This window comes from Ricinus communis, chromosome 7 (genome assembly GCF_019578655.1).
Source record: "Ricinus communis isolate WT05 ecotype wild-type chromosome 7, ASM1957865v1, whole genome shotgun sequence".
NCBI lineage: Eukaryota > Viridiplantae > Streptophyta > Magnoliopsida > Malpighiales > Euphorbiaceae > Ricinus > Ricinus communis.
The window spans coordinates 25,758,933-25,784,278 of record NC_063262.1 but is presented as its reverse complement, the minus strand read 5'-3'; the positions used below and the strand labels follow the sequence as shown (position 1 = coordinate 25,784,278).

General features: G+C 31.5%; 6 protein-coding genes across 10 annotated transcripts; 2 read left to right on the top strand and 4 right to left on the bottom strand.

Moving 5' to 3' along the window:
• Positions 1 to 2,546, top strand: LOC8259725 (ubiquitin-like-conjugating enzyme ATG10). 4 transcript variants are annotated; one of them, XM_002527240.4, is made up of 8 exons: positions 1 to 131; positions 314 to 487; positions 560 to 616; positions 710 to 787; positions 902 to 1,001; positions 1,235 to 1,332; positions 1,830 to 2,012; positions 2,097 to 2,546. In XM_002527240.4, the coding sequence occupies exons 2-8, from the start codon at positions 332 to 334 to the stop codon at positions 2,145 to 2,147; spliced, it is 723 nt and encodes a 240-aa protein (XP_002527286.2). In that variant the 5' UTR covers positions 1 to 131; positions 314 to 331; the 3' UTR covers positions 2,148 to 2,546. The 4 variants fall into 4 exon arrangements, with proteins under 4 accessions (XP_002527286.2, XP_025014559.1, XP_015579739.1 ...); XM_025158791.2 differs by lacking the exon at positions 1 to 131 and having other exon boundaries at positions 138 to 487; positions 564 to 616; positions 910 to 1,001; XM_015724253.3 differs by lacking the exon at positions 1 to 131 and having other exon boundaries at positions 138 to 487; positions 1,830 to 1,982.
• Positions 2,188 to 6,037, bottom strand: LOC8259724 (hemolysin A). Its single transcript, XM_002527239.4, has 9 exons — positions 5,711 to 6,037; positions 5,482 to 5,563; positions 5,105 to 5,184; positions 4,589 to 4,691; positions 4,326 to 4,482; positions 4,035 to 4,163; positions 3,763 to 3,849; positions 3,059 to 3,103; positions 2,188 to 2,691 (listed from the first exon to the last, which is right to left on the bottom strand). The coding sequence occupies exons 1-9, from the start codon at positions 5,823 to 5,825 to the stop codon at positions 2,551 to 2,553; spliced, it is 939 nt and encodes a 312-aa protein (XP_002527285.1). The 5' UTR covers positions 5,826 to 6,037; the 3' UTR covers positions 2,188 to 2,550.
• Positions 6,038 to 6,576: 539 nt separating this feature from the next.
• Positions 6,577 to 7,715, top strand: LOC8259723 (photosystem I reaction center subunit XI, chloroplastic). Its single transcript, XM_002527238.4, has 2 exons — positions 6,577 to 6,845; positions 7,093 to 7,715. The coding sequence occupies exons 1-2, from the start codon at positions 6,681 to 6,683 to the stop codon at positions 7,582 to 7,584; spliced, it is 657 nt and encodes a 218-aa protein (XP_002527284.1). The 5' UTR covers positions 6,577 to 6,680; the 3' UTR covers positions 7,585 to 7,715.
• Positions 7,716 to 7,791: 76 nt separating this feature from the next.
• LOC8259722 (probable flavin-containing monooxygenase 1) lies at positions 7,792 to 10,160 on the bottom strand. 2 transcript variants are annotated; one of them, XM_025158790.2, is made up of 5 exons: positions 9,561 to 10,160; positions 9,149 to 9,386; positions 8,882 to 9,057; positions 8,418 to 8,776; positions 7,792 to 8,338 (listed from the first exon to the last, which is right to left on the bottom strand). In XM_025158790.2, the coding sequence occupies exons 1-5, from the start codon at positions 9,996 to 9,998 to the stop codon at positions 7,996 to 7,998; spliced, it is 1,554 nt and encodes a 517-aa protein (XP_025014558.1). In that variant the 5' UTR covers positions 9,999 to 10,160; the 3' UTR covers positions 7,792 to 7,995. The 2 variants fall into 2 exon arrangements, with proteins under 2 accessions (XP_025014558.1, XP_015579698.1); XM_015724212.3 differs by having other exon boundaries at positions 9,149 to 9,395; positions 9,561 to 10,158.
• A 3,176-nt stretch (positions 10,161 to 13,336) lies between these two features.
• LOC8259721 (probable flavin-containing monooxygenase 1) lies at positions 13,337 to 16,034 on the bottom strand. Its single transcript, XM_002527236.3, has 5 exons — positions 15,550 to 16,034; positions 15,072 to 15,309; positions 14,653 to 14,828; positions 14,191 to 14,549; positions 13,337 to 13,965 (listed from the first exon to the last, which is right to left on the bottom strand). The coding sequence occupies exons 1-5, from the start codon at positions 15,985 to 15,987 to the stop codon at positions 13,623 to 13,625; spliced, it is 1,554 nt and encodes a 517-aa protein (XP_002527282.1). The 5' UTR covers positions 15,988 to 16,034; the 3' UTR covers positions 13,337 to 13,622.
• A 2,775-nt stretch (positions 16,035 to 18,809) lies between these two features.
• Positions 18,810 to 23,650, bottom strand: LOC8259720 (probable flavin-containing monooxygenase 1). The gene is made up of 5 exons (XM_002527235.4): positions 23,112 to 23,650; positions 22,240 to 22,477; positions 20,193 to 20,368; positions 19,736 to 20,094; positions 18,810 to 19,351 (listed from the first exon to the last, which is right to left on the bottom strand). The coding sequence occupies exons 1-5, from the start codon at positions 23,547 to 23,549 to the stop codon at positions 19,009 to 19,011; spliced, it is 1,554 nt and encodes a 517-aa protein (XP_002527281.1). The 5' UTR covers positions 23,550 to 23,650; the 3' UTR covers positions 18,810 to 19,008.
• Between the last annotated feature and the right edge of the window lie 1,696 nt (positions 23,651 to 25,346).

The following is a 25,346-nucleotide window of genomic DNA, read 5'->3' as shown; positions in this document are numbered from 1 at the left end:
AAATATAATTAATCTTATTAATTTTAATATATTTTAAAATATTCTAATTCTATTAACGTTTCATATTATTTGATAATATTCAATTCGGATTCGACCCGATTAAAGCTTGGAGCTTGTACTTGATTTGGCGGGTATGAAAACCTTCGTAACAACAATAACCGAATTTGAAAAGGAGTCTGATTGATTGAGCTGATCAAAAGAATTTGCTGGCTTTTTTGCTTTTAGTTTTTATTTTGTGATTTAGCTTTCTGTTTGGTTATGATATTGACTTTGTAAGTCTTTCTTAATATCTTTGAAACCCTAATATTAACAGATTCCGAGTGAGGGAACCATGGAAGTAGATTCATATTGGGATGGAACACTCTCATTGAAACAGTTTATTGCTGCTGCCCATACTTTTGCAGAGAAATGGAAAAGGATCAACTCTGCTTCCCCACCTTGGTCATGGATTAATGCACCAAAACGACCTTATGTTGCTTCTCAACAAGTTATCTTCTTACAACCCTTCAATTCAATTGAATACTCTATCTATCTCTGTCTCATGGCTGCTCTGTCTTAGGTAGAAGGATTCTTGTCGCTGGAGAAGATGTGTCTTCCTGTTCTTGAGAATTATTATGTAATAATATCAGCGATGTTCTTAATTACTCCTCAGCACCACAGGGTGTTGTCACATAGATTGTTAATGTGAATTTTAATTATGTTTTGTCAGGATAATAGTGATTGCACCAGGGAAGAAGAGGTCAATTTCTCTGGGAAGGAAGAGGCAATTGACGATGATGCCACTTTGGTATTTTTTTTTGTCTATATTTCTTTCTTTCATATGTATCATTTTTATGCAAAGACATAATTGTGGAAGTTCTGTAATAATTGATTATTCATAACTTTTGTTCACTGTTGCAAGGTATACAGCAGTCATCATCAAGTGCATTACTATGATTTCCATATAGTCTATAGTAATTCTTACAGGGTTCCAGTGCTCTATTTCCGAGGATATTGTAGTGGTATGTTCACCTCTATATACATATGATTTGCAGTTTTGAAGATTCCGAACTATTAGATTTGCATCTGCTACCTGATTGACATTCCAATCTTACTGCTGCTGTTGATATTAAAATTTCTTACATTATGTAACTAAAGATAACTCTGCTATTAGATAAAATTTACTGGCTGTGTTGTTTTGTTGTTTGGAGCATTTTCCATACATTATATAATTTGATTTTAATTTGTTGTACAGATGGACGGCCTCTGCAGTTGAACGAAATCGAAAAGGACCTTCCTACTTGCTCTGCAAAGGTGTTGCTGGAATCAAAATGGACTTTTATAACTCAGGAGGCATGTTTTTCCTTCTTTCTTTTTCATTACTTTACTGTGGCATAGTCCATAATTCCTCCTATGTCATTTTCAGCTCATGATTTCTGTAATTTCTTACACATGTTATCGAGCAGTCTACGTGCTAGTTTGTTTTGTTTTTTCGTTGCACATGATGCTAGGAAATAGACAACTGGATATCATGTTCTTATCACATACCATTTGATGATATTATATCTGTATTTTTGGTTAAGAGTAAAGTGGGTTAGTTGTGACATGAAAGATACTGCAGGTGGTTTATGTTATGGCATTTATATGTTTTAGGTTTTGTTTGACATTAGCAAGGTGTGTGGCTACTGAAATAGGCCTCAAATTCGGATGCATGCCAATTAATCCTTGTTTATGCAATTGAGATTAATAAGGCACTGGCCGTCGCATTTTTGTTTTACTTATGAAAGACACTCCTTTAGTTACTGAGATCATGTTTATAATTTGGCAGTACTGATTCATTTCGAATACAGGAGCACCCATACTTAAACAGGCCATGGCACAAGTTACATCCCTGTGGGACCAGCGAATGGATGAGGCTGCTTTTCCTTGGCGATGCTGTGTCTGCTGAAAAGAGAGTGGCAATTGAACTATATCTAGTGTCATGGTTCTCCGTTGCTGGCCAGGTGATTAGCCTTAGGATTCCTATAGAAATGGTAAATGATCATACTGTAAGTGATGGCTAGTCTATGCCTTGTACAAAAGAATAGAGACGGTTAAAGAATTTGACTCTTTTGCAGAGACATTTGGTGCAAAAATTTCTATTTAAGAACTATCATCGCACAAAATAGACCAGGAGGCTTGTGTCTTGTTGAGAAAAGAGGCGGGAAATATCATGTTAAAAGGGTGGCCGACTTATCAAAATCGCTAAATTGCATGCATGGTGCAGCCATCAGTGTGCACACCTGACAATCAAATGTTTTACAAGTACAGAACCCTACTGAATGCTGCACTCCATATAGAAGGGCACTAAACTTGGTTTTTCTTTTTTTTTTTTCTCATTTCCTGCACTTTCAGCTCTAGATCAAAAAAACGCTCACCAAAATTTACAGTATCAAGACTTGGAGGAATCAAGCTTTTTTCTGTTGTGGATTTACGTCAAACTCCATTTAGCATGTAATCACTCTGTGCGGGCCTGAGTGAAACTTTTACATCCGAGCTAATGTAGAGCATCTTCTTCCACATGAAAACACATTATTCTGTACATTTCTCAGGTGTTCGACTAAAGTAAACTAGAAATTCTGTATTGCCCTCAGCGCCCTTTAAAGGTGACTCGATCCACCCATTCTTGCAGAATCCAAAGTTCTCCACACCCTTTATAATCTTCTCAAGAACCTGCAGCAAACTTAGGCCTATCAAGTTGTGTTTATTAAGAATCTCAATTATCAGTGAAAATCCGGAAGATAAATTCATTGCATTGTTCACAAAAGTTGATTAATGATATACATATAACATTAACAAACATACTGGGTACAAAGGTTAGCTTAATGTATGTGGTGCACTTGGCTTCTCTCTTCCATAACTAATAAAATCAGCATACCACAGATATTACATTCATAACAGAGCTCATATTTGTTAGGTCAAATTTCAAATATGATTGTGAATTTTAAAGACTCCATAATATTCTGGAATAGCATAGAGCTCGGTCAGAGTTGTCCAAAATTGCATGGTGTTATTGGAAAGAGGGGAGAAAAATCCATACCTCTTTGTGGACTTCCGGATCTCTTACTATTCCACCACTTCCTACCTGCAAAGATTACCAATAAACCATATTTGTAATTTAGATGGTGACAATAATTATGTTACACTATTATGTGATTGTGCACAAGCAATGACCACCTAGCTTCAAATCGTTAGGTTAAGCAGCATCTCCCAAGAGGCACAATAGCTAATTTGCAAGTTACATAGAAAAGACAGCGCTAACCATGGCAACACTTGAGCATTATAAACCCACAACACATACCTAGCAACAAAAGCAAAAAAAGATTTTGGAAAATGTTTCAGCATCAAATGTACCTTTTTGGTGCATTTTCTTTTACCAATAATACAATGGCAGCCTTACCACAAGTGATAAACCTGGCGTAACTTCAATAGTTGTTTTTTATAATTACAAACAGAATGTAGCAAACATACAAAAGGCTGCTATTTATTTTAAATGACATAAAGTTTTATATGACCACATCCGACAACGTGAATAGGGGATTTTTGGACAGAATTTATGAAACTGCAGACAGTTCCCAAAAATTAAGAAGGTAGCTTCACTTTCAGTTTTATAGAAACAATCTGCTAAACTTCAGTCTCTCAGTTTTCAATAACTAAATACATCACTTATCATGGTTGCAAGAGAAAAACATACTAAAGAATTTCTCCTAATAAAAGTAATGAAGAAGAAAACTGGTTTCTTACTTGTGATCTCCGAGCTTCAAATTGGGGTTTTACCAGGGTGATTAATGCTGCGTCTTCCTTCATGACATTAACTACAGCAGGCATGACCTGCATAAAATACATAAATACTTTTAATGCACCACAAAGTGCATAATTTAGGAAATTACAAGAGGGCACGACCATGAGATTAAGCGGAATCTATCTGCAGAGGAAGATAAGGCCACAAGTCGATGTAACCACCCAAAAGTTTGTAATGTGGCAACATAATGCTTTACCTATTTTTGAAGCCTTACCAGCAAAATAGAGATGAATGAGAGGTCTAGAGTCACCAAATCAACTTTTTGGGGGAGTCCAGAGAGGTATCTTAAGTTTGTCCTTTCTACCACAGATACACGTTCATCTCGGCGAATTTTGTCTGCCACCTATGAAGAAGTCAGTCTAAATTCCATCAACGACCACTAAGGAACCATCAACTTAACAGGTCATGTCTGATCTTTACACTCTAATTTATTGAGCAACTGATAATCATGATTATGACTTCGGCAAACAGGCAGAGCAAAACAAGAAACAGAGATTATCTATACCTGTCCATAACCTACATCAACTCCATATACAAATGATGCACCATACTGAAGCAAGCAATCAGTAAATCCTCCAGTTGACAACCCCGAATCAAGAGCTACTTTGCCAGCAACATCAACACCCAACTGTTCAATGGCAGCTTCTAACTTATGTCCTGCTCTGAATAGAAGGAAAAAGCATATACTCAGCATTTTAGCTCACTAAGGTTACTGCAGAAAGATTAAAGTTTCATATGGTGACAGGTCCTTTAAGGGGGAGTAATCACCTACATACATATTTTGGAACTTCAGCCATTATCTCCACAACAGCTTTGTCAGAGACAGGTGTGCCAGCTTTATTCACCATCTTCCCATCCACAAATACTTTGCCTACAGAAAAAGAAGCAACCGAAAAAATTTCAAACATAAAAAATGATTATGCTCATGCATATGATGAGCGAAAACTCAGGAGTTTACAGGACAAGCTTGTTCAAGTAGATACTATTGCACTAAATCGCGTAGGCATACATAAAAATGGAGTAGCGAAAGAAAGAAATTTTTCAGACATGTAGACACCCAGAGCACTAGTGAAGTGTCGCAATGACACAACAAGCTAGGCACATGCACTTTTTCTTAAAGCTACAGTCAAAGGAATAAACACAAGCTTTCGTCATATCCTTATCAGAATGAAGATTTTCAACATGTGATTGTTGGCTCTGAAATCGTCAACCATTTTCACTACCAACCCATTTTATTTATGTAAATTTTAAAATAACCAAGTAACGGAATCCAAAATGGCTAACCTTGTAAAATCCACGATTGTATAAACGTTCGGCTGTATTGCTGGAACCTTTCGAGGCATATTTCATCCAGCCTCCTTTTCCTAAACGTTTAACATCAGTAAGAAATGACAAAAGGAATGTATAAAACTGCTAAATGTGCTTTGGATATGAATCTCAGATGATATAATTGCAACAAAAGGATCCAATATTTATCAAATCTTTTTATGATTCAGAAAAGCCTTCAGATTTAGTGAACAACTGTTATATCTTTTCTTTGAACAACACCAACTGTTATATCAAAGTATGAAGTCTAAATATTTTATAACATGAGAAACTGGTGAACAAGATGAAGAAACAAACTTGAACCAAAATTGACAAGCGATATGGAGTAAGCTTACTTTTTAGGTATTTGAATCTTTCCCGTCTTTGCAACAGCAAAGCTTCTAAAGGAAAACTGCATCTCTGGCTTGACCCACTTAACTGAAAAAAAAAATGATTAGAACCCAATAATAGATAATGCAAAAAGGTAGGCAATTACATGGAACCATTTCATTGTATCACCAAGTGTTTGTCAAAACTACTGAGAGAAAATAAAGCAAGAAGTCAAAGCAAAATGAGAGGCTGTACCAGTAAGACGAGTTGGGTAGAATTTGGATAAGGAGACGAAGCTTGAACTACTAGAAGAGTTATAATTATTACAATAGCGCGAAATTAATGGAAGCTTAAGAAATCGCATTGCCATTTTCAGGGCTTGCTTTCTGAGTGTGTATAGATATCAAAGTAAGACATACAGACTGCTGGTACCTATCAAAAGAACTCTTCGATAGTTAACGGAGAGCGATGTCCTCTAAACGCCCGCGTTTTACGAGCTCTAATTTCCTTTTTCTTTTTCCTCCGCAATTATGGTCAATTTATAATTTTACTAATTTGTGTTGAAAAATGGTAATTAGTATAGCAAATCATTTATTAATCTTATTTCATTAATACATTCTTACATTTCATGATAAATAAAAATTATTTGCAAATCATGTTAAATCTTATACGAAATGAAACGTATTTAATTAAATAATATGTTTTAAAACAGAAATAGTCCATAATAATTTATCTTTTGAGCATAATATAATATACACGTGTATATTTATTATAAAATCTTACAAGTCAATAAGAAGGGTGGTAAATAGGGTTGTTTGGAGTATAATTATATTATTACTATGCCTAATAATAAGAGTTGGGGGCATTTAAATGGAGGCTAGACTCAATGTTGTGGGTTCACCTCTGGCATTTGGAAAATGGTAAATGGTTGGGTGAAGAAGAAGGTATTAAATAAGTTCATATTATAGCCTCACAGATACCATGTTAAAATATTGTGGATAAGCTAAGGATAAGGTATCAACATACAAAACAAATACTCATCCAATGAAAATCACACAACTTTGACACATCATCAATCACAACCACAAGTTTGTAAGCAATAGATACTCCTTGAGCTTCAGCACACCAAAATCCTATATCCTCCTCCTCCTCCCCTTTCCCTTTGGTACATATTTGTATCTCAAGTTTACTTTTAACAAAAAAAAGAAAGGAAGTAATTCAGATCATGGCTACCACTGCTTCCCCAATGGCTAGCCAGCTCAAAAGTAGCTTTGCCTCTTCTGTGACAAGGGGATTGGGTGTTCCTAGAGGTATTTCTGGTAATCCATTTAGAGTCTCACCCGCTAAGAGGGCTACTTCCTTCACTGTCAAGGCCATTCAGTCAGAAAAGGTAAACTTTCTTGCCTTTCAGCACCGTGCAAATTTGAACATGCAGTTGGGTTTTGATTGAATTATTTATCCCAGTTTGATTCGTCAAATGATTATGGATGTGAAGACTCTTAACATAGTTTTAACTGATTGCTAACCTGACATTGTTAGAAGAAACAAAGTTTCACAGAATCTGTATAATGTTTGCGTCTTATACATCAAAGCCAATTTCTATGTGGCTGCTAGTAATAATTTGGTTCACTATGCAGCCAACTTTCCAAGTAATTCAACCAATCAATGGAGACCCCTTCATCGGAAGCCTTGAAACTCCAGTAACATCAAGCCCATTGATCGCCTGGTACCTCTCCAACTTACCTGCGTACAGGACAGCAGTCAGCCCTCTCCTCCGTGGAATCGAGGTCGGTTTGGCCCACGGGTTCCTCCTCGTTGGTCCATTTGTTAAGGCCGGCCCATTAAGGAACACAGAGTTTGCAGGAGCAGCAGGGTCATTGGCAGCAGGAGGACTAGTTGCTATCCTAAGCATTTGCTTGACAATGTATGGAGTAGCATCATTCAATGAAGGAGAACCATCCACTGCACCAAGTTTAACATTGACAGGAAGGAAAAAGGAGCCTGACCAGCTTCAAACTGCCGATGGATGGGCCAAGTTTACTGGAGGATTCTTCTTCGGTGGAATTTCTGGTGTCATTTGGGCTTACTTCCTTCTCTATGTCCTTAACCTTCCTTACTTTGTAAAGTAGAGAATCTGTTACTTTCTCTCTGCCAAATGTATATCTTTGCCTATTTGGAATTAGATATTTGCAAATGAAAACTGCATATTTATTTCTCCATGGCTACAATATATATAAATATGCATGATTTTTATTTTCCATGTTTTGCTTTCTTAAAATTCTAGTATTTTATTTGTGTTTTCTTTATCAAGAATTACTTTTATCGTTGAAGAAATATGATGCAAAGTTTTCTGTGGTTTATTCATTTTATTGTAGGTGACAATAACATATGAAATCACTTATCACCATTTACACCTCTTATCAAAAATATATAACAGCAGACCCAAACAACTAGATTAACGAACTGTAGTTTTTCATGAATCACACTTCTATGAGTGCCCAGGCCCCACTTGCTGCATTATGAGACTCGGACAACCAATTTCAAGGTGAAGCATAATCCAGGGGTCCGTAAGGCTCAAATAATTCAGCAAAGAATCCTTTCTTTCTCTTGGGGTTCCATCCCATGTCCTTGCAAAGTTGATCGTTGTACCAAATATGAAGACCCCCAATGCATGATTTATGGTAATATGGTCCTGCATATCTCTTCTTGAATTTGTTCCAATTTTCCAAATCTTTTTCCACTTCTTTTATGCTGGGCATCTTGAATTTTCCATCAAGAAGCTCTGCCAGCCATCTGCATCTTATCTCTGAAGTAAACATGTTTGAAAGACTTTCTGAATATCCAATTACTGCTAGTTGTGGAATCCGGGGATTAATGCACTCCCTGAGCAACACAAACAAAACAAAACATAATCCACCGGATCTTGAATAAACATAGCTGAAAGGACAAAAACAGTACTAACCTGTAGAGGGGAAGTGCTGCATTAGGGGACCCAACTATGCGGTGTTGAAAGAATTTGGACGTAAAAATGTTTTGGAGCTTTTTATCACCTCTGAATCCTGTAGCTAATATGACTATATCAGTTTCTAGAGGTTCGGTTTGACCATCAAGAGTAATGCCTTCTTCACAGAAGCTGAATCTTGGAGCGTTTGTCAGTACGATGCTTCCTTCTTCAACTTTATCATAAAATTTTTCTGGTAACGTTGTGAGCAAACAAGAATTAATTTGTTCAAGAAAACCATGGTTGGGTACCACTCCATATTTTTCCAAGGGATGCTTATGCTTGATATGGCTTTCAACAAATTTAGCACTCGCCCATCTCTGTTAAATTTATTGGATCTAAATTATTACTTCTGAAAAATCATTTTCTGTGATAAAAAAGAACCAAAAAACTGAAAAAGAAACTCAAAAAATAATCCTATATACCAAAGGAGCAAGGATTGTTGCCAATAGACTGAGAAGAAAACCTTCACCGGGCTTATGAACCAGGAGTTCTGAGAAACGATTAAGGTATAGTAATGGTAAAGGCACTCCCCATGGAAATTCGTCAGAGATATGCCAATGTGCTGTCTTGTATAAAACTCTGCACGGATGTTCAATCCCTGCACGTAGTCAAAATATAATAATAAGACATTATTAGAGTTCTAATCAAATTGTTTTCCTAACAAAGCAAAAAATGTGGTTAGAATTTACCATTTTCTGTAGCGCACTCCATTGCGATGTCGAGTGCAGATTTTTGGAAGCCAACGACTGTTACTCGCTTCCCTTTCAGGAAGTTACGAGCAATTTCATGATCCATGTCATAGTAATCCATGGAGTGTATCACTTTACCATGAAATACTTCAGGGCCCTTCCCACATGGAAATTCTGGAACATTTGGAACATCACTGGCCCATCCTGTGCAAAGGATCACAAAATCCACTTGGTATACCTGTTCTTTCTTTACTATAACAAAAAAAGAAAAATTAAGCCATTACATAATAATAAATATTTAAAAATCATTCATATTAAAATTCTCAAATTTGTTTTCCTCTTCCGAAATATGTGTAACAAATCATACAATTATAATGATAAAATAAAATAAAACAAAAATGCTTGCACCTACCTGACTGTAAAGGTTTTGGTTATCTTGGACTCTAACATTCCATTTGCCTCTAGAGCTAAAGGCCTCACCATTGCCACCCCATAACGTCCATGACTCCAATTCTTCATCTGAAGGACCTTTATAGTCAATGCCTGTAACTTTAGAATTGAATTTGATGTGCTTGAGCAGGTCAAAGTGTTTTGCATATGAGTGGAGATAATCCATGACCTGCTGTTGGGTAGGGAACTCTTCTTTTACTGAATCTGGCCATGGAAAATCTGAAAATTGGTAGTCTTGTTTGGGAGTTTGGAGACAACAAGTCTTAATAGTTTTAGCCCATACTCCTCCAATGCTGCTTCTTGCTTCAAAAACTATGGGTTTGAAACCCTTTGAAAGTGTGTATTTACAGGCAGCAAGTCCACTGATGCCTGCTCCTATGATTGCTATTTGTTTCTCCATTGTTGCTTGCTTCCTTCAGTTTTCAGAAGCTACCAATTTCATACACATATATATTATAAATGCAATGCAGGTTTCTTGTGTTTATAAAAAATAATTAAAAAAATGGATCATTTCTTTAGTCAGTTGGATTTGGTTCCATGAAATAAAAAATGGATCTGATAGCTGGCAAATCTGAAAACCTGTTCTACTAATGGTTATAAATGGCCATGAGACAGCAATATTAATTTTTAAGAAAAGGTAAAACCTTTCCATTGCTTGCATTTCTTAATCTCTTCACAGTACCAAATTGGGAAAAATAAGCTGTCTCCACTGTGCAACTTAATTGGCAAATAAACTAATAAGAAATCGTAATGTATTCTACCAATAAATAAAAACAGTTGCATTATTTTTGTTCTTTACTTCTTCCTTCTTTCTTTTCAGCTATCTTACACTCAGCTTTACCTTCTAATGGCTTCACAACTTCACATTATTAAATGATCAAATGAACTCAAAATTTAATGTTTAAAAAAACAGGTAATTACTCAAAAGCTCATAGAATTATATATAATTTTAAGTTTTATATGCTAAAAATAAATTTATATTAAAATAAAAATTATTAAAATAATGACACATGTCAAAAAAATTCTGTTTTAAAATTTAATATATATAAATTGTTGCCCTTAGACAAAATGAGTTTTCCCTTTCTAATGCTTTCCGTGATTATCTCGACAGTAATGTCTTTCTTAGATTTTTTAGTCGAAATACGGAAAAACTTAATTCAATTTTCGATGGAAATGAAATTTTACGAATTATTCCTAAAACTTGAAAATTATTTTGAGATCCTCAAAAGAAAAAGTACCGATGTATATATATAGTGAATTCTAAAATATTGTAGTTTCAGTAACTTTTAAATATATTTATGTTTATTGATTACAAATTATAAAATTTTAAATTAATTTACATAAAAGTAATTTTCTTTAAGAAATTTAAGTAAAAATATTTTAATATATAATTTTATATAAAAATGATAGACTGACGTATTTTATATAAACTTGACTCAAATTTTATATTTTTTTAAAAATAAAGATATCTATAACTCTGAAATTTTAAAATATATATTGCTTTGATTTTGGACATAAAGAGGCCGCTTGTGCTTGATTGACAAGTGTTAATTCAACATTCCTACAGAGAGGCTAATTGTGCTGCAGATTGGTTCCCCATCTATTTGAATCTTTACCTTTAGGACTTCACTTTCTGTCTGATCCTCCTTTTATTTTGCAATAGTGGCTGTTTCACGATAGGATTGGTGTTTCCTATCCTAGATTGGCATGTAATTTGTGGTTTTTTTCCAGCATTTTGAATTAAAATAAAGTTATTGTAGTTATATATATATATATTGATCACAGTTTGATTAACTGATTCATTGGCCATTCTTAAAAACTTAACCATATATAGGTTTTAAATTCATTAATTTTAAACTTAAATTTTGGTATCGGTTAGCCGGTATTTACGGTACAGTTAATTAAATTTTTTAATTCTTAACCATATTAAATTTTTTAAATATTTTTGATATATTTTTTTCTTCAATTAGTCAATAGATTAATAATAATAATGATAATATAATTAATATATTTTTTAAAATTATACTTATTTTTAAATAAGAGATTTTTTTATTAATTAATATATTAAATATGTTTGTACAAATTATACTAAAGTAATTTATTAATTAATATATTAATTAAATTTATATAAGTTAATACTAGATATATAATGAATATAAACATTACACATAAAATTAATTTTTTAATTTTATATCAATTTTTCAATTTGATCGGTTTTTTCATTACATCTATATAAATGTATTACTTGCAGTTATAAGGCTTACAAGTTTAAGTAAAATCTCAAATCAAATTTTGTATTTAAAAAGGAATGGGAAAAAAATTTGTTTAGATTTGATGATTAAAAGATGGATTTGATAGCTACCAATCGGATATGATAACGTGTTACCTCATCAATTTGAGATTTGGAGTACTATTTAAGCCAAATTAGCCTATACTTCTGCCATGTCTATTATTAACTAACCAATCATTTTTTTAAAAATTAATTAAATAAATAATTAGTTAATAAATGAGTTTACTTGGCCTTGTGAATAATGCATATATAAATTTAGTATATATAGAATTTTTTTTTTAATAAAGTATATAGAAATTTAGTAGTTGATATTGCGTGTGTGGATATACATATAAAGTATTACCATTTACAATATGAAAAGCCATTAATAGTTGACCATGTGAATCATGTACATCTCCAAAAATTCCAAAATATGTAATACTACCACTTAAAAAAGAATATGTAATATAAAATATATCTAATAATGCACTTTTTAATTATTTATTTAACAGATATGGTTAGATTGATAGTGGATCAAAAGCTTTATTTATTTATTATTAGCCTTATTATGTAAATAAGCCCCTAAACAACAGGGAAAAATTCAAATAAGCCCCCAAGCCTGTACTTTTTTTCTTTTAGAAACCTCCATCATTTTGAACTTCATCATTTAAACCCAATAACTAAGATCCTTAGCATTTAATATTAATTTAATAAAATTAATTGCTTATCAAAACTACATCTAAGATAATAGTCTATGTCAAAGTTACTTTACCTTGACCATTAATTGTCATTTGCTCTACAAACAATATTAATATACTTCAGGGTCATTAACATCAGATATCAATTGTTATCCTAAGCATTTGCTTGAGAATGCTCGAAGTAGCATTTTTCAGTGAAGGAGAACTATCGTTTGCTTCAAGTTTAACATTGAGAGGAAAGAAAGTGGCCAGTTTACCAGTTTCAAACTGTCAAAATATGTGAACTTGCAAGAAAATACAGTAGGTCTATAATGTATGTGCAAACTTATCATTACCACAAGAAAAAAAAGAAAAGAAAAGATGTCTATAAAGGGTCGCTACAAGGCTCATATATGGATATTTTCTAAAAGGACAATTTAAATCATGATAATAAATAGGCTTAACTCAAGAATAAGTTAAGCCCCACTTGCAACTTTTTCTATATTTCATCTAATTTACTTTATTTAAGATCTATTCTATTGAATTTTACCATGCCATAAAATTGAATTTATATTTAGAGAATTGTTAAACTTATTTGATTTTTATGTGAATTTAACCGATCTATATCGGTTATTTGTAAAATAATATTGGTTATCTATAATGCACATAAAAATTTATTTATGGTATACTGATATTTAGATGCCAAACTGTTCTAATTTGTTATTGTCATTTGTTTCTCTATGGATATATATGTGCATAAGATTTTTATTTTGCACATTTGTTTTTTGCTTGTAAGTATAAGAAAGAGGCAGTCAAGCTACCTTGTAATTTAAATTGGATTATTCTTCATATGTGTATATTAAACTTCTTATTAGTAAAAGAAGAAAAGAACCCAACAAACAGACTCCATAAACCTGAACTTGCAACATGAAAACACACACATATAGTAGCAGACCCAAACAACAGACACTTTCTACGTATGATCATAGGCCATACTTGTAGCATGGTGAAACTCACTTCACTCGAGTATTGATCCATATGAACCTAATATAGGTACACATATCTGGACAAGCTATCTTTAAAGTGAAGCATAATCCAAAGGTCCATAAGGCTCAAATAGTTCAGCAAGGAATCCTTTCTTTCTCTTAGGGTTCCACCCCATGTCTTTGCAAAGTTGATCATTGTACCAAATATGAATGCCGCCAATGCATGCTTTCTGGTAATACGGTCCTGCATATCTCTTCATGAATTTGTCCCAATTTGCCACATCTTTTTCAACCTCTTTAATGCTAGGTATCTTGAATTTTCCATCAAGAAGCTCTGCTAGCCATCGGCTTCTTATCTCTGAAGTGAACATGTTTGAAAGACTTGTTGAATATCCAAGTACTGCTAGTTGTGGGATTCGAGGGTTAATACATTCCCTGAATAATACAAACATAACAAGCATTTAAATTTCAATAACTAAAGTATTTCACAACATATATAATCAGGCCTGGAATATAATTATATATAATGTTTCAGAAAACAAACTAAAGGCAAATTTTAAACATCATATGAATATAATAAAAATATCTTATTTTCATAAGGATTAGAAGTGTAAAGTTGTTTCTTTTTCTTATCAAATCTCAAGGACTGAATCTACTAACCTGTAGAGGGGAAACGCTGCATTAGGAGATCCAACAATATATTTTTGAAAGGCTTTGGAAACAAAAATATTTTGGAGCTTTTTATCACCTCTAAACCCTGTAGCTAATATGACTATATCAGTTTCTAGAGGTTGGGTCTGACCATCAACAATAATGCCTTCTTTACAGAAGCTAAAGCTTGGAGCTTTTGTCAATATGATGCTTCCTTCTTCAACTTTATCATAAAATTTGTCTGGCAATGTTGTAAGCAAACAGGAATTGATTTGTTCAAGAAAACCATGCTTTGGTACCATTCCATATTTCGCCAAATGATGCTTATGCTTGATATGACTTTCAACAAATTTAGCACATGCCCATCTCTGTAAATTTATTAGATAAAAATTTATTAGCTTTTTAATTCTGAAAATTACTATCTAAGGGATAAAAGAAAATTAAAAAATATTGAAGAAAAGGATTTTATACCAAAGGAGTAAGTACTGTTGCCAAGAGACTCAGAAGTAAACTTTCACCAGGCTTATGAACCAGAAGTTCGGAGAAGCGATTAAGGTACAGATATGTTATAGGAACTCCCCATGGAAATTCGTCAGAAATATGCCAGTGCTCGGTCTTGTACAAAACTCTACATGGATGTTCAATCCCTGCAGTGTAGATAAAACAAGAAAAAAAAAAAAAACTTAAAGTAAAGTTGAATGTATGCAGCAGAAGGGTGATAAAGAAAGAAACCTAAAACTTTCATTTTTTAGTTTCAAATAAAAGATGAAGCTTGTGCAAATGTTACATATAGTAGAAAAATCCTCACTAACTCTTTTATTAAATTAAAAAACTAGAGATTTCCAAATTAAAATATAGGATATATGATAATCAGCTATTCAGGGTATTACCGTTGGCTATAGAGCATTCTGTTGCAATGTCCAATGCAGATTTTTGGAAACCCACAACTGTTACTCTCTTTCCTTTTATGAAGTTATGAGCAATGTCATGATCCATGTCATAAAACTCCATCGAATGTACCACTTTACCATGAAATGCTTCAGGGCCTTTTCCAGGAGGAAATTCTGGGATATTTGGAACATCACTGGCCCGCCCTATGCAAAGGATCACAAAATCCACTTTGTATACCTTTGTTTTTGTTGCATTTCACCATAACAAATATAAGCCACCACATGTTCCAAAAAAAGAAAAAAAAAGAAAAAGCCATCACATGTTAAATGATATTTCCCTATAACTATATCAAATGAATTCTAAAGAAAAATAATGCCACTGTAAAGAACTGAAATTACTGTGAAGACGTCCATGCATCAATTGAAATTATGTAATAAAACACGTAATGGTTAAAGATAAAAAAATGCTTACGCCTACCTCAGTGGAAAGGGTTTGGTTATCCTGTACTTCGATATTCCATTTGCCCCTAGAACTGAAGGCCTCACCATTGCCACCCCACAAGCTCCAGGACTCCATTTCTTCATCTAAAGGACCTTCATAATCGATGCCGATAACTCTAGTGTTGAACTTGATGTGCTTCAGCAAATCAAAATGCTTTGCGTATGAGTGAAGATAATCCATGACTTGTTGTTGGGTAGGGAAATCGTCTGTTACTGAATCTGGCCATGGAAAATCTGAAAACTGATACTCTTGTTTTGGAGTTTGGAGACAACAAGTCTTAATAGTTTTAGCCCATACTCCTCCGATGCTGCTTCTTGCTTCGAAAACTATGGGCTTGAAACCCTTTGAGAGAGTGTATTTACAGGCAGCAAGTCCACTGATACCTGCTCCAATGATTGCTATTTGTTTCTCCATTGTTGCTTCTTTCAGGTTTCAGGAGCAATTAACTCTATGCACACACACGTACATACATGAAAAATTCTTAACAATATATAGTATGTATACATGTATCTCGTGTCTATTAAAATATAGTTAAAAATGGATAATGTCTTTAGTCAATTACATTTGGTTCCAATATAGATTTGGATCTGATAGCTGGAAAATCTCAGAAACTGATTTAATATGGTTCTGGACTCGTACACATAAATTGCCATTAAAACACAACAACAATATCAAGGTAGGATTGAGCTTTTGGATTATAAAAAAATACCCCACGACTTCTCCATTTTGGATCATTCAACTTCACTCTATGACTCATAATATAAAAATATTTAATTAACTTGCTGTATTTTGTATTATTTTTATTAAACACGTTTGATGTTCTGCTCAAATAATCTTATTGAATTTTTTGAGATTCTAAATTGTTAAATAATAAAAACTATGAACATCTTATAAATGCTAACTTTTATTTATTCAGTTTACTTCTATTTTCATCAACCTAATTACTCAAACTGTATTCTGCATATTACTGCATTGCATATATTAATCACTGGCACAATCATCTAAAAATCTGACTTCCAGTTATTAATTGAGCATTTGAATTTAACTATATACGCAAAGGGGTCATATATAGCTGGATTTTGCAGTATTTTAAAGGCTTCAAAATTGTTAAATTACTGCAATTATTGAGACATTAAGTTCAAAAGTATAATTTTAGTCCACTATTTTTTATCTCATCTTTCATTTGTATCAATTTGTACTATACAATAGTTTTATAAAACTTATCTTAATATTTAGATATATCATTTTTTATTAACAATGTGATTTTGTAAACATATTATATGCTATATAAAAAATAAAAAATTGGTACAAATTATAAAATTTTAATTTAATTTACATAAAAATATTTTTCTTTGAGAAATTTACGTAATTTTAATATGTAAGAAATATTTTATAAAAACTTGACTAACTGAGTCTCAACTACATAAAAAAAATCAACAATTTGTGACGTTGGGAAGATTTGATTCTGACTTATCAGATTACTCAAATTTTTCTTAAGGGACACTTTTTTTGTTTCAAGCCTCAATTCATGGCCTGTTTATAAGCGAAATTAAAAATTTGGAGGTGGCATATGCCATCTTGTCGGCATTTCTGGGATATCTTTTCTTATTTTTGATTTTGTACTCATTGGTTCTTTCTGGACTAATTATGAATACTTTCTGAAATTTAGTTTAATTTAAAAATTAATTTTATATTTTTCTATTACATTCTATTTTTTTTTAAATTTTAATAAAATTAATAGAAGAGTATAAAAAAGATTAAGGAAAAAAGAGATTAATATATAATGTTTTTAATTATTTACAGATTGATAGAGAAAAAACATACTAAAACATAGATGTGCCAATACATAATTTTTGGCAGTATGGTCCCCATATCTCTTTTTGAATTTGTCCTAATTTGACAAATATTTTTCTAAACTTTTATTTTAAAATATTTTTGACTGGGATATGATAATATGAAATACTGTGTGGATTGCGGACCGCATAATTTTATTATGAGCTCGGCATATATATATATATATGTAGGACCAGCTTTCTGAGGGAGTAGATTGCAATTTTTTTAAGAAAGTAAAATAAAATATTAGAAAAATGTTCTAACCAAATATGCATTCTTTATTAATATTTATCGATATAAATATATGACATGAGTATTAATTTTAAAAATATTTTATTATAATATGACATAATCGATAAAAATTGATTATTATAAAATTAATGATAAAATTTTTTGATAAAAATAAAAATTACTTATTATAAATTAAAATATAAAATTAGAAATATTAACCTCTATATCTATGTAGGAAAAGAAAAATAAATGTAAAAGTTGGAAAGTATTTATCTATCTATATATATATATATATATGTGTGTGTGTTTTTCTTAAGTATTTAACTTTTTAATTTACACTTTGTTTTTAATATTTTCAACTATTTATTTTTCTTTTAAAAAGAATAAATATATCAAACTTTTATTTGTAGATTTTTAAAAGGTAAAAAAATGTTTCTGAAAAGATTTGGGTGTTTAAAACGCATCCACACAAAACTGTTGCTTTTATAATGAATTCCGACCACTTATTTAGAAGCTCCCGCAGCCATATGCTTTTCATGTCTAAAGTAAACAAGTCTGAAAGCTTACTGAATATCTTATTACTTTGTGGGAAATTAAATGACCCCGTTATTTTTTAAGCTTATTATTCAAGTTATTAAATATTAAGTCTTTATATTTCAAATATAAACGGTTAGGATTTTAAGTTAAAAAGTTATTACTAATCTTATAAACATTATTGATTAAAGAAAAGTAACATTTAGTTTAATTGGAATAGAATTCTTTTCTATTATTCTAATTCTTAATTTAGTTCTAATTAATAAACTGAGAAAATCAATTCATTTTAATAAAACAATCAATAAATTTCATTATTAAATAATTAATTTTTAATCAATGAATAACTATAACTTATTAATTTTTTTATGTACATCTATTTTAATAATTGAATGTATGGGTACAAAACCATCGGAATTGTTTGAGTTCGATTTGATTTTAAGTTATTAAAAAAATATAGCTATTCAAATTTAATTTTATAATACTGATTTCATCTATTTTCAACTTACGCCAATAATAATGTTCCTTGACAGCTATAATAATTTTATTACTATAAAGAACCATGCTCTTGGTGCAGTTCTAGCTCAAGATCATGTGTTTGGTCTTTCAATTCTGTAAATAAAAAAAAAAAACTTGTTAGGTGACTCATATGGTGGCCGAACAAGCCCTTTCCATTGATCACTATGATGACCCTTTATTTTGGATTGTTTGCTTAATTCAGGCCAAAATATTTATTACAGATTCAAATTCATGGTCCACCTTACAGAAAAGCAAATTGAAGGGCATGGAATAATATATATGAGAAATCAATTAGAAAATGTGAAATCGCCAACGACTGTTTCAAGGAGAAACATAATCCATGGGTCCATAAGGCTCGAGCAGTTCAGCAAGAAATCCTTTCTTTCTCTTGGGGTTCCATCCCATGTCTTTGCAAAGTTGATCATTGTACCAAATATGAAGAGCAGCAATGCTTGATTTCCTGTAATAAGGTCCTGCATATCTCTTCTTGTATTTGTCCCAATTTGCCACATCCTTTTCCATCTCTGTTATGCTAGGCACTTCGAATTTTCCATCAAGAAGCCCTGCCAGCCATCTGCATCTTATCTCTGAAGTAAACATGTTTGAAAGACTTTCTGAAAATCCAATTACTGCTAGCTGTGGAATTCGCGGATTAATGCATTCTCTGAGCAACAAACAAACAGAGACAAAACATTAATCCATCTAATAATCTTAAAGACATAGTCTTTGATTATAAGAATTCCATTAATAATAGTGCATTTGCATGTATTTATATGCATGTTTTGAGAATTACCACCATTTATGCTTCATTTTACTAGCGAAATAAAATGAGGCTTAAATGTATATTAGTTCTTCCCCTGTAGTTGCATAAAGAAGTTATACGATTCTTTTTTAGTTGAATCTGATAAGCAATTGAACTAGTAAATTCAATTATATTTAGACAAGTACCTCAAACTTCGTAGCCATCCGAGTCTGTCTTAATCATTTAGGTGTCTTTAAGGATTAATTTATAATTTTAGGAACCAAAAACAATAACAATAATGCTAACCTGTAAAGGGGAAGTGCTGCATCAGGAGACCCAGCAAACCATTCTCGTAAGGTTTTGGAGACAAAGATGTCTTTGAGCTTCTTTTCACCTTTAAATCCTGTAGCTAATATCACCAGATCAGTTTCTAGAGGTTGGTTGTGACCATCAATAATAATGCCAACTTTGGAGAAGCTAAAGCTTGGAGCTTTTGTCAGTGTGATGCTTCCTTCTTCAACTTTATCATAAAACTTTTCTGGCACTATTGCAATCGTACAGGAATTGAAATCTTGAAGAAAACTGTGCTTGGGTACCATGCCAAATTTTTTCAATGGAAACTTATTCTTGACATAGCTTTCAACAAATCTAGAGAAAGCCCATCTCTGTATATTTATTAATCAATTAGATACCTTTGTATGTAATTAAGAAAAAAAAAAAAAACTGAAAAAGGTGTTCAATGAAAAGGAGAAAATAAATTTACCAAAGGAGCAAGAATTGTTGCCAAGAGGCTGAACAGAAAACCTTCACCAGGCTTATGAAGTAGGAGCTCTGCGAGTCGGTTAAGATAAAGATAGGTTAAAGGAACTCCCCATGGAAGGTAGTCGGGAAGATTCCAATGCGCAGTCTTGTATAAAACTCTGCATGGATGTTCGATCCCTGCAATATAGACAACTTTAAATCAGGAAAACACATGCCTTAATGGATGTTCATGGCCTCATAGAAAAGATGTTAAACAATTTGGAGGTATATACTAGAAGTAATTTGTTTTTGTTGACAAATCCTTGCATAAAAATTGATGAATTTAAACCACCAAAGTTTGTGATGAAAACTGGAATGGAAATTCATTTAGCCTTCACAAAACATAAAACAGAAATTTGAAATATTAACATGACAAAACACAAGTTGCAAAAGAGAGAAATAACATGAATCTATTACTGCAAATTTATGAATTGCAGACTTACAAACTTAAAACATGAAACAAAGACAACAGCTTTTTCTTTTTCTTTTTCTTAGTCATTTTCGTCACTATTTTTCTTCATCCTTTTTCTTTCTTGCAGCATGCCTCTTCTTATAGGAAGAGAAAGCTTCCTACTCCACAACTACAGATTTACTTGCTCTTCTCCTTAGCAATGAAGAGGGAAGGGGAGGTAAAGGTATTTTAAAGTGAAGGGAATGGAAGAAAATATTTTTATTCTATTGTGTTTGGTTATAGGAAAATAATCATTAAAGAGGATGGAGGAGAATTAACTAATTTTAAATCTTTTTATTACAATAATAGAGATAAAAATGATAATTAATTCGATATTAATTTTTTTTTATAAATTAAATTTTTTTATAGCTTAAATTAGCGTGTAATCAATTTTAACTTTTAAAAGAAAAATAAAAAAAGAATCATTTCCATTAAATTCTCTTGCCCTCCTAAAAAATTTTATTAGCCAAACACGATCCATACTCTTTCTTTCCTTTTAAAGGATTTCTGTTTCTTTTTAACTAAAATAGATTTTGAGAATGAAATATCTCTATTTAATGTCATATTTCCAATAGTTTGTTAGCTAATGGGTGATAGAATATAGGTATATCAATTTGGTATCATTTTTTTTGTTTTTCTGTCTTTTACCAACTATTTGCTTTTTTATTTATTTTTTAATTTTGTAAAATAACATAATTGAAAGAAAAAAGTAATTAAATAATATATGGGTAAAGAATTAGACAAAAATAAGAATGAAAGAAATTAATAAACCACCAAGATAACATGAGGAGAAAAAAAAAATAAATAAAAAATATGAAAACAACACTTAGTAAATTATTAGAAACAAATACCGATTATAAAACACTACCTCAATAGTTTTACCGCGACTCGAACTTAAAATCTTAGTTAGTTTAAATATATTTTAATCATCTTATTTACATGTTTTAAAATTTTATACAAATAGTAAAAACCAGATTTATAAATGTATAAACTGAAAAGAAAGGCAGATTAGTTAAGGTAGCATATGTAAAATGAAAAATGTTAAACATCTCCTTAATATTTATTTAAATTTTAGTTTATTTAATATGATATATAATATTTTTACAAAATCACTTCTTTTTAACTTCAAAATATTACTGGATAATAAATATTGATAGGTGTTGTAGGATTACTCATGTAAAACTCTGATTGAACACTACTTTATATCTATCTTATGGTTAGTTTGTTTCTACGTAAAACTGAGTTTTTCTTTCCTTTTTTTTGTTTATAGTAGCAACCCAGTCAGCTACTGTGTTTGTTGTCCTAGAAACAAAATTAACACATAGCATAATATGTTACAGTGGCACCATACTATAAGATGGATCCCACATCTGTCTAACGCCCAAAAGAAATCATTAGATATGACAAAATCTGTACCTGGGACCAGAGCAATTATTTTGGAAAATAGATTGAAGTTGGTTGGGTAAATTTCTCACCTTCAGATGGGCATCAGAACCCAAGCAAAATCAAAATAGACTTAAAACGGTATGATAATTAACTATATAGAACAGCTTTTTACCATTTACTGCAGAACACTCCATGGCAATGTCCAGTGCAAACTTCTGGAACCCAACGACTGCCACTCGCTTCCCTTTGAGAAAGTTACGAGCAGTTTCAGGATCCATGTTCATATAGTCCATGGCGTGAATCACTTCCCCATGAAATGCTTCTGGGCCCTTCCCAATGGGAAATTCTGGTATATTTGGAACATCACTGAACCTCCCTATGCATAGGATCACAAAGTCCACTTGGTATATCTGTGTTTTTTTTGGTTACATTTTAGGATAATCCATCACATGGTCAGTTAATAATTCAATGATAGTTTAATTTGATAAGGCTTTTGTGATGTAATTATTTTATCAATTATAGAGTCAAGCTGTTATTCGGCAGTTCAAATTATTTTTTCAATTAGTTTTATTCTCTTTTTAATTATTTATTTTTCTCAAACACAATAAAAAAAATAAAAACAAAAATTCTCTCCCCCTATCCATTGCCCTTATCCTTTTATTCCCAGACCAACAAATGGACAATTAGTATAGAAAATGTTTTTGCTTTTTAATTAATTACTTTCGCTTACCTTGTTTATAAGATAAAAGGAGATTCACCATTATGCTTTATTTTTATTACCCAGAAAAATTCATTATCCAATAATGATTATTTATGAAGTAAAGTTTACTTATCTCTCTAAATAATACACTGTTTTTATTCCCTTAAGATTGGACATCAAATATAGAATTAATATAAAATGTTCATACTAATAAAGTTTAATCCCTTTAATTTTTTGGAAAGTGAAGAAAAAGATATGAGAATTCCTGTTTATATCCTTGATTAGATTATAGTTTGTCAGTTATTTATATTCTGCTGGAGGATAAAAGGGTTAAAAATATATACCTCATTGAAAAGGGTTTGAGTGTCTTGCACTTCAACTTTCCATTTCCCTCTTGAGCTGAAGGCCTCGCCATTGCCACCCCACAAACTCCATGACTTCATTTCTTCATCGGACGGACCTTCGTAGCTGATGCCGATAACTTTAGTACTGAACTTTATGTGCTTAAGCAAATCAAAATGGCTCGCATAGGATTGAAGATAATCGAGAACTTGAGATTGGTCAGGGAAGACTTCTGTTACTGAATCTGGCCATGGAAAATCTGAAAACTGATATATTGGTTTTGGAGTTTGGAGCTTTGTGGTCTCAACAGTTTTAGTCCATACTCCTCCGAGACTGCTTTTTGCTTCAAAAACAATGGGCTGGAAGCCCTTTGAGAGTGTGTATTTGCAGGCAAGAAGTCCACTCACACCTGCTCCTATAATTGCTATCTGTTTCTCCATAGCTTTCGACTTTCAGAAGCAATCAGTAACACAATCGCAGACACACATATATATGGTTACTACAGTATTACCCATCCATGAATATTGAATTTTTAATTGTTCGATAAAAATATGATGGTTCTAATTAATTTCGTATTTTTCCAATGATATGTATGCCAATTCGTTACCAGTTATAAATTTTATTAAATATTCCATCCACCCTAAAAAAATCGTCTTTTATTTATTAATATAAATATCATCTAAAATAAAATTTCAATTTTCTTTTTTTTGAAATTATAATTTTTTATTGTATTTATTTTTTCAATTTAATAAATAGATAACAATAGATGAGTTGACAATTCAAATAAAATTAATGATAATACATATAATTTCTAATTAGGTTTTTTTTTTTAACGGATGTGTCTTTTAATATTCACAAGTACACAAACTGTTTCTATAGTAATGATAAGTTCACCACGAGGTCGATCTCTCAATGAACTATGAGGCCAATTATTATAAAGACTAATTATCAACACAAAACAATAAAAGTAAATCTAAACACTCTGAATCAGTATGTTGAGAGAGTAATATTCATAAAGTAAAGTAACTAAATAATAAATAAATATGCAATGCAAATGTAAATGATTTTGATCTAAAATTATATGTTAAAAACAGTATTTGATCTAGCCATTTACTTAGTAATTTTCTTATTTTACTTTAAGTCTAAATCTAATGAATGAGATAGTTATGTGTCTTTTTTCCTAAATCACTGAAGCTAATGATGCAACTTAGGTTTCTTATACTAACATAGATTAAAGAAAATATGATGTTTATAATACTTTTAACCTAAAGATTTTCATAAGAATTACTATTGCTAAATTAATATGATGATTAACTAACAATAATAACTGAAACTAATAAAGAAATCATTCATAAATAAATAAATAATAAGGTTCATACAAAAGTGAAAAGGGTAAACTAAACACTTATAAAAATTAGTATAACATATTTAACCCAATGATCACGGTATTAATAAAAAGATAAAAAATAATAAAGTAAAAACTCCCTCTATATAAAGAATTTTTTTCAAATAGGAAGAAGATTGGTCATCACTCTTCACTTCTTGAAAAACTACTTAAATCCTAAAAAGAGTAATGAAAATTAAAATGATATATTAATGGAAAACTGTAAAGAAGTATAAAGAGAATAATGGTGGAAGGTGTAGAGAGCATGAAGGAAAAAACTCTCCTCCTTTTGAATTAGGTTTTGCGGAAATTTATATAGAAAAAGTCATCCTTAATCTCTTTAGAGGTAAATATATTTATATAAGTCTATCTAATAGATAAGACTTTAAATATCTTTTATCTCTATCAAATATACTATTCTATAAACAAATCTTAATATATATTTTAATAATTATTTAATTATATTTATATAACCTGTCCGGTAAAGACAAAATATATGGCTTTCCATCATTTACAAACTTTTGTCTTCACCCTTTAAATGATATGGTGCCATGTGCTCATTCTGCTGGTATTTGCACCCAAAGGGAACCCGAGATATATTGGGTCGGTAAGGAAGAGGTTGTGAGCTTATATGATTCATTCCGGAATACATTATAAATATAATCCTGTTAGATTTGCAACTTGTACTTTTTCTAAATCGATATTTAATAATTTAGTATTGAGTATTTTATTAAATATTTTATTATTTATTTATTTTATTTTATTAAAAGATTTTTATACTATAATATAAATATTTATAAGATATCTTTAGTTTAATTTTTTTTATTAACTATAAAAACGATTTATATATGTC

Bases quoted from the DNA above. Each gene is read 5' to 3' on its own strand.
- LOC8259725 (XM_002527240.4), top strand. From the start codon at position 332: ATGGAAGTAGATTCATATTGGGATGGAACACTCTCATTGAAACAGTTT. The intron at 788-901 runs GTATTTTTTTTT...CACTGTTGCAAG, and splicing joins TTGACGATGATGCCACTTTG to GTATACAGCAGTCATCATCA. The intron at 1,333-1,829 runs GCATGTTTTTCC...TTTCGAATACAG, and splicing joins GGACTTTTATAACTCAGGAG to GAGCACCCATACTTAAACAG.
- LOC8259724 (XM_002527239.4), bottom strand. From the start codon at position 5,825: ATGGCAATGCGATTTCTTAAGCTTCCATTAATTTCGCGCTATTGTAAT. The intron at 4,483-4,588 runs GTGATTACTCCC...CCTTCTATTCAG, and splicing joins GTTCCAAAATATGTATGTAG to AGCAGGACATAAGTTAGAAG. The intron at 3,104-3,762 runs GTAAGAAACCAG...TAATCTTTGCAG, and splicing joins TTGAAGCTCGGAGATCACAA to GTAGGAAGTGGTGGAATAGT.
- LOC8259723 (XM_002527238.4), top strand. From the start codon at position 6,681: ATGGCTACCACTGCTTCCCCAATGGCTAGCCAGCTCAAAAGTAGCTTT. The intron at 6,846-7,092 runs GTAAACTTTCTT...TTCACTATGCAG, and splicing joins AGGCCATTCAGTCAGAAAAG to CCAACTTTCCAAGTAATTCA.
- LOC8259722 (XM_015724212.3), bottom strand. From the start codon at position 9,998: ATGGAGAAACAAATAGCAATCATAGGAGCAGGCATCAGTGGACTTGCT. The intron at 9,058-9,148 runs GTAAATTCTAAC...GACTACGTGCAG, and splicing joins GGAGTGCGCTACAGAAAATG to GGATTGAACATCCGTGCAGA. The intron at 8,777-8,881 runs GTATATAGGATT...TAAATTTAACAG, and splicing joins CAACAATCCTTGCTCCTTTG to AGATGGGCGAGTGCTAAATT.
- LOC8259721 (XM_002527236.3), bottom strand. From the start codon at position 15,987: ATGGAGAAACAAATAGCAATCATTGGAGCAGGTATCAGTGGACTTGCT. The intron at 14,829-15,071 runs GTAATACCCTGA...TCTACACTGCAG, and splicing joins AGAATGCTCTATAGCCAACG to GGATTGAACATCCATGTAGA. The intron at 13,966-14,190 runs GTTAGTAGATTC...TGTATTATTCAG, and splicing joins GCAGCGTTTCCCCTCTACAG to GGAATGTATTAACCCTCGAA.
- LOC8259720 (XM_002527235.4), bottom strand. From the start codon at position 23,549: ATGGAGAAACAGATAGCAATTATAGGAGCAGGTGTGAGTGGACTTCTT. The intron at 22,478-23,111 runs GTATATATTTTT...AAAAAAACACAG, and splicing joins CTCAAACCCTTTTCAATGAG to ATATACCAAGTGGACTTTGT. The intron at 20,369-22,239 runs GTAAAAAGCTGT...TCTATATTGCAG, and splicing joins GGAGTGTTCTGCAGTAAATG to GGATCGAACATCCATGCAGA.